Source organism: Lotus japonicus, chromosome 5, assembly GCF_012489685.1.
Source record: "Lotus japonicus ecotype B-129 chromosome 5, LjGifu_v1.2".
Lineage (NCBI taxonomy): Eukaryota > Viridiplantae > Streptophyta > Magnoliopsida > Fabales > Fabaceae > Lotus > Lotus japonicus.
The window spans coordinates 50160020-50172400 of NC_080045.1; the positions used below are offsets into that span (position 1 = coordinate 50160020).

The window sequence follows — 12381 nt, forward strand, 5'->3', positions numbered from 1 at the left end:
ATGGTTAGGGTATTAAAGGGTTATGATGCATTCACATCTCATTTTTTCTTCAACCTCGTTTCTACTCAATTTATTGTAATTTGAGTTAGGTATAACTCTACCCCGAAAAAACCCGCTTAGGGGTGAGCATTGCTAGCTCTACCATTTATATACATTTATTTGACAATATATCTAATCAATGTAAGACTTTTTGAAATTCTGGCAATCGTAGGACATATGTTCTACAAGATGTCTAAGACATCTTGTATAACATTCGGCAAATAACGTGTAAATAAGCAAGTTAAAGGACATAAATAATAAAATCAACACAAGATATTATTAACCCAGTTCGGTGCAATATCACCTACGTCTGGAGGGTTTTCACCCATGAAAGATAATCCACTATTATAGAGAGTTAAGTACACAAAAGGTCTTAATTGAACGGCCCCAGTTTACTGCCTTTTATACCTATCTCTACCTGTGGCTTATTGCTTAGTCCTCCCCCTTAGTATGAGAGCCCCTCTCACTTTCTCACTCACAATCACTGCCACAGTGATTGAACTCTTACAAGAGAGCAAAAACAGATCCCAAGATCACAGAACTAACAACAACTCTCAGCTTAACACAAAGGCACAAAGCTGCTGAGAGAACACACAGTATGAACTCGATATAAACCCTAATCACACACACGGAGCACACCTAGCAACTAGGTCTTGGGTATTCACAAGTAGCAGTCTTTCAGGCCTTGTCTTCGATGGGCTTGAATGCACAAAGATTCCATAACAAATAAGTAATTTTGTTTTCTAATAAACCAGCAACAAATCTGCACAATATCTTCAAACCGTGTTTTAAGGTGCAGATAAAAACTTTCACAAATAACTCCAAATCAAACCCCCTTGAATCGGGTTTGATTACACTTGATATATTCCTTGACTGCGCACAGAAGATTCCATAACAACCCTAACTTGATTACCGCGTAATCAATCCAAAACTTCACAATAACCTGCCAAGTACACAATACGTTTCCAGGGACAAATGTCACAGCACGATGTTACAACATCTTGTCCGACATCTTGACGCACATTAGCTAAAATGTAGACAACTATAACAAAGGAACAACACTTTTCATCACACCCTCACACCTAGGGTTGAACATCTAGAGTATGAAATTTACAAGAATGAACATCTGTAGGCCAGTTTATGTGGTGCTCTCCAATAAGTGGATCTAAATGAATTATAATACCACAATAAGATTTGAGTTAAACCTAACTCTACCCCAAAATCTAGCCTAGGAGTGAGGGTTGCTCTACCTTTTCTAAACACTTATTTGGCAATAACTCTAATCAATGTGAGATTTTTCACCACACACTTCACGCCCATGATTGGGCATCTGGAATGTGGAAATAGCAAAAATGAACATCTACGGTGACTTAAATCTCCAACAAACAGATCTAAAATGAACTCTAATACCATAATATAATTCGAGTTAAACGTAACTCGACCCAAAAACTAGCTTAGGGGTGAGGGTTGCTCTACCTTTTTTAAACACTTATTTAGTCATATCTCTAGTCAATGTTAAATTTCTCAGCTTCTTATCTCAATTTTTTTTTTTCTATTAAATCACCTATCATATCACTTTTTCTCTCTATTATCTTAAGCGAAGGCTTGATCACTTAGTTGTGCTACACTAAGTAGTACAATGACAAAAATACTCTCTCTACCATCTCAAAATTTCCTTTTTCCTATGTCGCTCTCCACAGTTGCACCGACCATCCGCTCACAGTAACACAAATCTCACTGCCTAACACGTATGTATATATATATTCACACAATTAGTCTAGGGAACCGACTATGTGCGTGATTCCGTCATCATGTTTGATTTTTGTAAATGTGATTATCATAATATAGCGGAGTGAGTTGAAACTTAAGTGATTGTACTAAAATACAACATAGAAAAAGTGATTCTTATTGTGTATATTGTGAAACCCATATATGAAATTTACATAATTGTGTCTACCGCAAAAGCTACTCTTTAGTTTCTCGGCAAACTTTGACTTTGAAACTAAACTACAATTTCTAAATCAATTATCAAACATTTATGTAACCACCTAAAAATGGTTCTAGTGAATTGATTATGAGGCTGACAAACGTGTAACCAAGCACTCATTACCCTAGTTATAATGAAGATCTATCTCTCCATACCCATAATTACAGCAGCCTATCAAAAAAAAAACCCCCCCATGCTTACAGCAATGAAAAAGTAAAATTATTTGATTGATGGGCAATAATCAAAATGTGTAGAAAAAAAAGTGGGCATGATATTGAAAAAATAATCAACAATTTTTTATACTTTAGCCCAAACATGTAAAGAAAACAGCTTCATTTGAGTAAAGAGCTATTTCCTAAAGCAATTAATCAAATCTAAACACTCACCTAATTGCTGTTTCAAACACTGTGTACAAAGTATTAACCGAAATCAATTTATAAGGGCTGGAATCCTCTCAGAGTTTCAAACGAGGGCCTAAGTGACACTTGATAACTTTCTATCCCCGCTCCCTCTAAATTTAAGTCTTAAAATAAGCAAAAATTTTGAAGGGAAGTAGGTTTTCTTTTCCCTTCTTTCTATATTTATTTTATTTTTCTCCTTTCTCTATAACCTCCATTCAGGTGAAAACCCCAAAGATTAAGGTTGCATGAAATTGCATGTGCAACCTCTGAGAAACTACAATTTACATGTAAAGAAAAGGTTAGGGGTATGAACAATTTCATCCAAATAATCAATCACCTAGGGCTGTCGGGATTTGTGAATCTCTTCATTGAGAAGTTGTGCAATTAGGGTCCGGTCAGCGGCTAGCTTATTGTCAGTAAGAATGCTGTACAAAGAATTCAATTCTTCTGCATTGGCCTTTTTAAACAGGCTCCTTAGCACTGCAGCAGCTTCAACGGGCGCGTGAAGCCCTTGGTCATTTCCACCATTTGAATTGGTTTGGCAAGCTTGTGAAATCTGCCCTTGAGGCCGGGAGTAGGGCCGGGAATCCCAATATTCGTTACAAACTCGACTTTGATCCAGTGCCTCAATAGCCTGGTGAGAAAGCGGATAAATAATATCATGAGAGCTATTAAAACTATGTCCAAGAAAAGAAAATCAAATACGACATTTTACAAATGCTAACAACTTGGTTGAAAAATCAGAAAGAAGTTTACAGCCCTAAAACCCGGCTAAAAAAATATGAAGGCCAAATGATTTAATTTTATTTGTTTTCATCAACCATTCAAACAAAATTAATAGTATGTTTGGATCAACTTCTCTTTTCTCAGAATTAATTCTAGCACCCAAAAGCTACTCACAAGGTTCACACAAATAATTTTGACTTTGGAATCAACTGTATAAGGATTTTCAAATAAGTGTTTATAAAGGGTTGAGCAACCCTCACCCCTAAGTGCTTTTGAGGTAGAGTTAGGCCTAACCTAAATTCTAATAACTACAAAGAACATATAATTTAATCTTAAAATCAAAGTTACATTAGTCACGAAAGTGCTAAAAAAAATTCAGTTGTAAACTTAAATACTATATATTTGTTCATGGAAGGAGGGTAGAAACACGAATTGGAATAGGATTTCCTTTCAGCCCATGTCATACTCACATGAAGCACTTTGAATTGTGAATGAGTTTTGATCAACAAAATTACCTGAACTATTGCTGGTGAAGAAAAGCCAAACATCGCAAAACCATCAAGGCTGCCTGGAGGCTGTAAAGGAGGAAGACCCTTTCTTCCAAGTTTATGTTGCTTTGTGATCTCTTGATTCACTCTGTCTCTTACCAGTTCCCAGCATCTTATAGCTGATACATGAAAGAAGACCTCATTTGGACAACTTTCCAAGGAAACCTGATGCGAAAAATAAGATTTAGTTATTTCAATGTCCAAAGTAATTCTCAAACATATACAGCTAACACCTAAAAAGTTTTAAAATATCACTTTTGATCTGAAAAAAACCAGGAAACAAGTACACCCAATTACAAGCATGTTTCACATTTTCTTCATGACTGCAATTTTAAATTAGCTGCCTAGAATGGCCGGCGGTTAAAACCATATCCGTCTCACAGGACAATGATTCTCAATAACATTAATGTATTCGGAAAATACAAACTTTGCCTTAAACCTACAGTACAGTCATGAAGTGAAAAGTAGATGAGCCAAGAATCTTCAATCCTACTTTTTTGCCCACATAATAAGGGGTAAAACTCAGCAAGATATTAGCAACAAAGGAAATTTAAATTCACAGCGCATCAACAACTTTACAACAGAAAAATGAAAGGCCTTTTCAAGAAATACAAAAAGCACACATTGTAAGACCAAATGCACGACAAAAGCCTGCAGTTAAAATTAAAAAGGTGAAAGTACCATAAATAGAGGCCAACCACGTCCAGCATCAAGAATTTCTGAAATATAGTAACACATACTCGATGGATCTACGATATTTATGTATCTAACACGGCTTCTAAACCCTGCAGAAATAAATTTAATTTATATAAATACGCAGTCTACATATCCAATTAAAAATTGACATACAAGCTGCAATTGATTATATATAAGTATAGATACCTTTTGGAAATATAGCCTTACTGCTGCACCAAGACTTTCCAGAAAGCACAACTCCAAACTCCAAAGGTTCGACATTGCAGTTGATACGCCGTACAACCTTTGCAATACGAGGACCTTTCTGACGGTGGTTGTTTACACTGCAAGAGACATTTTCATTAACAGCTCTTGCATTATCTGCTACATTAGAAGTGGCACATCCTCCAAACTTTTCTTCATTATCCTCATTCTTCACCTTGGCAGTGCCAGAATGTTGTCTGTTAGGACAAATATCCAAACTTTCCAAACAATGATTGCTACCCCCTGCTGTTGAAGAAGCTGGAATATTTCTAACTGATTCTGCACTAGTAAGGCCTATATGAAAAGAAAGATCTACTGGCGTAGAAGCTGGACCTGGCCCTTCTCTCCGTTCAAGAGATTCTTGTTTCACATGCAAAAGCTGAGTTGAACCTGAACTCATATCTTCACAGGGCAATGTAATAGTGTCCTTTTCACTCCTGACTACATCTGTCACTGCGAGGGTCAAGTTTGTATCTTCATTGTTACATGGACTGGCTTTATTTCTAGAACCTGCAAGCATATGAGGAAGTTCCTTCCTTCTATCTGAATCCAGCATCTTCATTTCAACATCTTTGTCATCACTAAGTATAATACTGTTACGTTTGTAAAGTGAACTTTTCTCACCTCCATGTTGAGCTTGAGACAGAGATAAAGCATATGATGAATCCTCTTGAGACAATTCACAAACAGTAGTTGGATTGGATCCGCAACTCACAGACTCTCCTTTATTAACACAGATCTCACTATTATCCATCTCACATGCAGGTTTTGAGCTATTGAAAGTTAACTTTTCTTTCATGTGACTATAAGGAGACAAGGCAAGTACTACTGGTTTCCTTTGTTGAAGATAGCTCCGATCCTTGCTATTTGCTGAATTTGCTTTATCCTTTATTGGAACAATTATCAATTGAGAATCTTTAGTAAATTTCTTTGATGGATCCAAAGTCACCTCTTTATTCGCACTGGCCCTGGAAGATGAGTTGGATGAATGAAATCTCCATTCCTTAAGTATTGTTTCCTTGTCTGCTGAGACATAAGAAGTTAGTGCCAGCCCAAGATCTAATTTTGCCCATCTGTACACTGCACTTAACTTTCCTTCCAATGCTTCAACAAGAATATTTAGCTCACTAATATCATAGCGGAAGAGGAAAAATTTAGAATCCAAAGAGCAAGAACATAAATGCTTTGCATGATCCAAGCAAGCATATCTATCAGGGGAACAGCGACAACCAGCTGCAGATAGGTGTAAATCAAAAAAGCAAATGCTGCATTCCCTTTCACTTATAGCATCAAAACTACTCTCCATTTTTAATGCTCGCGAAGAACCGCAGAGAAATTCCCTTTTTACTTTTTCCACCCCAACACGTGTCTAGGAAAGAAAAGATAAGACAATTAGGGAGAGATTACTGACATTAAAATTCAATAAAAGGGCACCAGCAGTGTATCTTCATAGAAGTTGGATTCACAAAGCATAAGCGACAAAACGTCATTCAGCATTTAATTTTGATTAATATTTGAAGTTTTAACCTTCTATTACTTTCTTCGCAGGGTTAGGTGGAGGGCCACTTATAAATCAGAAGGATCAATTCAATTACTTTGAAGTTGAAATTGACAGATAGTGTTTGTTATTCCGTATGAAGTTTGATATTAAAACAAAATCCTCAAATAATCAGCAAATTGAAAAAAATTTCCATAACTTAGTTAAAATATTAGTGAGTTGAAATATGTTCTTCCACCAAAAGGCTTTACTTGTTATTGTATTGAAGTTAGGTGTCAGCCAGTAAACAAAAGGAACCCTTTGCTAAAAGTTGGGGATTTGTGACACTCAACGGAAAACAAGTGAAACATAATAAGGTTGGATGACAAACACAGGTTGTGGCCTCTAAATTACCTGCAGTAAAAGCATGCCAACCAACATTGAATGATTTCCAAATGGACATAGTGAAATTGGAAAGAGAAATGACACCATAAATCAGTTCAGATATAATAAAAAAATCAAGAGGCCATACAAAAAAAAAAAAGAAATGAATATAGTATCTGAAGTTCTGAACAATATCCTCCTATTGCTTGACGGCATGGAATTAACATTTTGCCATCAAATCCTGAACTGAAGTATAAATTCTTCCAATTCTACTCTGATAAGAACCTTAGGAGAACCACACCACAAAAGCTAGCTGTTGTAGTTGGAGAGCCCAAGGCCTTATAAACCCCACATTAGAATCCCATACTTCCAATGTGGGGCTCAAGTCCCATACCTTGAAATTGGGTCCTAACATACTCCATTCCACCCCTTTTCATTAATCCAAACATACGCTTAGACAAATAATATGCCTTATATGGTGGCTCAAATAAAACCACTTAGCACCAAATTCCATTAATATGCTCACAACATGAATTTAAATACAAAATCATAAACACTATCCTTTATACTTATTATATGGAAATGCAGAATTTACCTTGAGTGCTTTTGCCAGCAGGCCATCCTTTCCACAAAAACCTTTCCATTGTAGATTACACGAAGTGTTTTTCTTCAGCAAATTGAGCTCCCATTGGGCTTGTACTGCATCCCTAGAAGCCCCAAGCAACAGCTTATCATGGGATATAGAAGTCTTACGCCCTTGCTCCCGATACAGATCTATAGCAATATGCCCATGGGGTAGCCAGTCAACTGGAGCTACATTAACAGCCTCAGCACAGTTGAAGCCGCAATTGAACCCAGAGTGGTAGGCTCGCGGAAATGTCAGAACAAATTCCCCAGGGTTTTGAACACATCTATAAACTGGTACTCCTTTAGACTTAAGAATAGAAGGAGAAAGCTGAGTGACCTGCAAGCAAAAGTTAGAAATTCAAGCATTAGATTCATAATGTTCCAAGAAAGAAACATGATCATCCAACATAGCCATTTTTATGCTCATTAACAGAAAATGGACAGTTAGGTGAAATGAAGAGAGGACTGGAGAGGTAAAAAAGGTAGAACTTCACCCCAGCCAGTGAGAACACAACATAAATTTTAATCTTGCTAGTTACCTCTATCTAGAAGATAAAAGCAAGAGGATTAAGAAGAGGGTAAGGAATAGGAAATGAAGGAAGATACAAACATGTGATCTCCATTTGCAACATCGGGACCAATTAACATTTGTACAGTGGCAGAAAACTCTTACCAGCTTATGAAGCAAATCAGGTTGGCTTTCAAAAAGTTCTGGTAAATGCTTTCTCATGGCCTCTTCCAGTTTGCAAGCATCTTTTCCAGGGACGCCATACCACATTTTTGGAGCACCCCAATGCATGTAATTCAATGAATATAAATGGTGATCTTCCACATGCTGCATCCACAATTAAACCACAATTAACAACTGAAAATGCTAGCTAAGCAATCTCTCTCACATGGACGTGCACATACACAACTTCAATAAATGAGACTCAACAAACAACAAATAGTTTTGATGTAGTTGTTTACTAAGAAAATCAGGGCAAAAGATGTCAACTACACGAGTTACCAAATTCTCACAAATAACCATAAAATCCCCTCCCACCCTTAAGGGAAAATGAAGAAACAACAATCTATATGGAGAAAACATACAAATAGAGTACACACCAGGACATGCATAGGCTCCTATAAACAACAATATATGCAAGGCATGCTAACAAAGATATGTATAATTGTAATGGTTATAACTTTTAAGCATGAATTGCATGAAAAATTAATGAAATGCATGCTACAAAGCAAGGGAAATATGTTGTCCATACCCAACAAAAAGAGGAAAAACACATTCCTATATACAACCATGGCACCAGAACACCAGATATATCACTGGTTTCATAAGAGAGAAGAGATCCAGGTAGCCTTGCAAAGTTATTTAAATTCCAGCCAGATGTTATGTACTGTTCATGTGAAGCAGAACCAACGTAAGTAGACTTGCTAGGAAAACCACTGCCAAAAACCCCAGTTTCCAGATCAGCTCCGTAAAGCACCTAGAGGTATATACAAAACAAAATGTAATGAGGGGGGCGTACAAATGGCAATGAATAGGCAATAATTTCATGAATTAGCAACGTAATGAGATTATACATAAACTGACCTCAATTTCTTCAGTAGGACTCTCGACCATCCGCCAATATTCACCCTCAATGTTCTCGACAGACGGCTCCGAGTTACCATTTAAAATTGTAGTATTAGCACCCAACTGAGATAGATTTTCATTTCTGAAGTATTTGATCTTGAAATCATCTGCATATCTCTGAAATGTTTCCAGCGTAAATTCTGGACCAGGTTCAAACCCAAACCTTTCAGCTTCACAAAATACCTCATTAGGTCCTGTTTTAGTGCCATTATCCACTCCCATTCTTGTGCATCTTCTTCTTTTCCGTTTCATATTACTTTGAATCTTTGGCATTTTTCTACCCGACCCACGATTCTGAAGTTTGTCAATCCTCTGAACACGGGTAGCGAATTTAGAGCCCTCCCATATGCTTTGTTCCTTGAGAGGACAAGGGGGTCTCCAAGACGACGGGGGAACAATGCGACAAATTCCATAAGGTTCAGCTTTGGAGCGAATGCTTGATATATATTTCAAAGTATCTTGAAACTCCTAGAAAAATATTCACACAAGACAAAGATTTGATTCCACAATAAAGCTAACTTGTAGAAGTAAACATATCAATGACAGGGACAGAAGTGAATTCAAATGCGCCACAAGAAATGAACAAGACCTCTTCAGTGGGATAGAAAACAGGAGCATCATCGAGATTTGGCCTATGAGGATCTTCTGGTCGCCATCCGGCAACAACCTGCAAGAAACTTCAAGTCAATTACTCATCATGCAAAAAGTTGCACAATAACAGAAGAGCCCTTTTTACTAACTTAGGATTAAGTAACCTCTATAATATATGATAAAATTACCCCTTCCACTCTGTTGTCATTATTACAATACACAGTTCATTAGATGTCAAGGTCTACCAAGGCACTTAAGTTTTAACATTAAGGGTACATCTCAACTCATAAAACTTGGCAATGTATATCAGCATTGTCAAATAGCAGTTATAGCGGCGCTGTAGCGTAGCGCTCTGTGGGCTCACCGCTATTTTCCGCCGCTATTTTCTGCTATGAGGGCTTGAAGTAGTGGATTTTTGGCTTTCCGCGAACCGCGATTACCAACACTGATGTAAATATCATCATTACTGTATGTCTATATTAATATAATAATACTAGTTATAGAAATAACAACGATATACGGATATAGGAGAGAGAGGACATGACAGGTCAGAGTATATTCATTAATTCATGATGCCAATAAGCCAATGAAAGGTATTAATCATGACTGTTATAGATGGTCAAGATTAACACATCAATCAAGATTAAAACATCAATCAAGATTAAACATTAAGTCACATGACAACTTTAAGTGGTCACGTGACCATTAAATAACTTTCAATCTTTCACTCTCACAATAAGACCTTTCTCATCTGATGCATCCCCACCTTTTGGCAATTACTGCAATCTGGACATCCACGGATAACTCCCTTAGGAAGACAAGGTCTTGAGGATAAACTCTGCATTGATATTCATATGTAAGACGCTAACCATTAGTGCAGGTATACATTTAGGAACAATCATAACACTTAAAAATCAAGACATCCAAACAAAAATGAACCAAGATAAGACTAGACTGACTTGATCAAGCCGCTCACAATCAGAGTCTTCCTCTGAATTGTTCTCATAATGTCCATGGTTAATCCAAGGTCTTCGTCGAAGGGATCTGGAAATCTTTTTAGTACCACCAACTTGACCATCATTTTCCACCTGAGTTGACTGAGGTTCAGAAGCACTTGTAGAGGCTGAACAACTGGTCATATTCTTATCATCTTGTTTCTCATTGCCTTCTACTCTCTTCAGTGAGAAAGATGTATATGATTCAAAACCTGGTGGGACTGATGGATAGTCATCATTATCATCTTTTACACTTATTCTCATAAGCTCAGTCCCCATCATTAACTTTAACCTCATGCAAAAGGCAATGAGTAATAATGTCTCAGATTTGTCTTCCCTGTATGAATCAAGAAATCAGGATAATGCCATAATCTACACGCACGCGCGCAGAAAAACAAAAACGAACATCTATTCTATGTTTTATTAAACTTACTTTGATAAGAAGTTTACTTATGAATTGAAAGATGGATAGAGTTTGTAAAACTTCATAAATAGCTGGAAAGCACCAATCTGAAATGTCACAACGAACAAAGACAGTCAGCTCAGATAATGTAGCACATTGCATGCAACATAGTATCTAAATATTACACACTAGTTTCTATTTAGTCAAAATTATTATCCTTAGTTCCTTACTCTTGTCCGAGTAAAATTATTTTTTCTTCGCAATCATTCGACGAAGCGACATATCAGAACAAAAAAATGCATATTAAACTTCAATATCTTCTTCGTTGATGATATTCATGTTTAATCAAGTAGAACTAGCTAATAAAGGACCAAGCTCAAAGTAAAAGTGCGTGCCATTTAACTGCTCGCGATGATCAACATTCGTTATCTCTTCTCACTAATCTCCCTTCGAAAAAAATTCTTCACCCTTCCTCAGGTGTACCAAATCCCTACTCCATCATATTTCAACAACCAGATCACAAGATAAAAACCTAAAACAAATCCAGCAACCACTAACAGATCCCATAAAAAAAAACCTAAAAGATCCAGTTTTCGAAAAATTTCTACGTACCTAATAATCTAGACTCACTACAACAATATTATCTGGAATTGTTAAGTTAACATAAATCATGCAAAAAAATTAAATTAATTAATCAATTGATTAACAATAACAATACTAGTAATTAAATTAAGATAATGGATAATGATAATTCCTTAGTCAATCTTACTATAATTAAGCAAATTAACGGTAATTAGCTAAAATCCTAACAAAAAACGGAAGATCATACCCTATCGTGATGAATTGTGAAGTTCTACTGCATGGATTGAAACAGGAAAATTTTTGTGTTGAAACAATGGTGAATCCGTCAAAAGGAAAAGCATAAATTCAAAATCCTGTAGTAGAATTGTGGTGAGAACGAGGAGCGTGAAGAATTGGAGAGTAACTGGAAATTTCACAAACCCTAAGAAATTTGAGGAAGAACAAGATTAACACGAAGAAACATAGATAAATCTGCATCCTCTATGTGTAAGCGTTTTTTTTCTTTCTTCTTTTGGGTTTTTTTTCTATTTTTTTTTTGTTTGAAACTTGATAGTGCATGTGTGTCAAGTGAATTGAGCCCAAGGATATTTTCGGGTTTTCAGTTGCTTCCCGTGTTGGCTTATCGGCTTGATGGCTAGGCCTTTTATATGTGTGGACCTTGTTAAAATTGACAAGTGTACATAAATTGAAAATTGAAAATAAATACTAGTAACTTACTAAGAGGGGAAATAATCAAAATATATATCTACACGTTTTATTTTTGATGATTATTCACAAAGTCAAAGGCAGTTTGATGGGAAAGGTAGTAGTGAAATCAATGGGTTGTAAATGTGGAAGATATGTGAATTTAATTTGCGTTTGGAATAGCTTATCTGAATTCATTTATGATATAAGCGTTCACGGAAGTGATTCGATAATTTTATGAAAATAACTTTTGGCTTACTTATTTTAGCTTATTTTTATAATTCGCTCATTAATTTATGAATTAACTCTTACCTTTGAATAAACTATTTTGAGTTTATTATGCAATATATGGATGATGGCTTACT

General features: G+C 36.2%; 1 protein-coding gene across 1 annotated transcript; it reads right to left on the reverse strand.

Annotated features, from left to right (window-relative positions):
• Positions 1-2361: 2361 nt before the first annotated feature.
• On the reverse strand, positions 2362-11851 carry LOC130716922 (putative lysine-specific demethylase JMJ16). Its single transcript, XM_057566973.1, has 13 exons — positions 11580-11851; positions 10781-10857; positions 10312-10684; positions 10119-10190; positions 9351-9428; positions 8720-9229; positions 8388-8612; positions 7802-7963; positions 7097-7465; positions 4584-6009; positions 4383-4486; positions 3669-3866; positions 2362-3061 (listed from the first exon to the last, which is right to left on the reverse strand). The coding sequence occupies exons 3-13, from the start codon at positions 10642-10644 to the stop codon at positions 2765-2767; spliced, it is 3774 nt and encodes a 1257-aa protein (XP_057422956.1). The 5' UTR covers positions 10645-10684; positions 10781-10857; positions 11580-11851; the 3' UTR covers positions 2362-2764.
• Positions 11852-12381: the final 530 nt, after the last annotated feature.

Excerpts from the sequence above, each read along its gene's own strand:
- LOC130716922 (XM_057566973.1), bottom strand. The coding sequence starts at position 10,644 with ATGAGGTTAAAGTTAATGATGGGGACTGAGCTTATGAGAATAAGTGTA. Across the intron at positions 8,613-8,719 it reads GTCCTACTGAAGAAATTGAG|GTGCTTTACGGAGCTGATCT; the intron begins GTCAGTTTATGT and ends ATATACCTCTAG. Across the intron at positions 3,062-3,668 it reads CTTCACCAGCAATAGTTCAG|GCTATTGAGGCACTGGATCA; the intron begins GTAATTTTGTTG and ends CTTTCTCACCAG.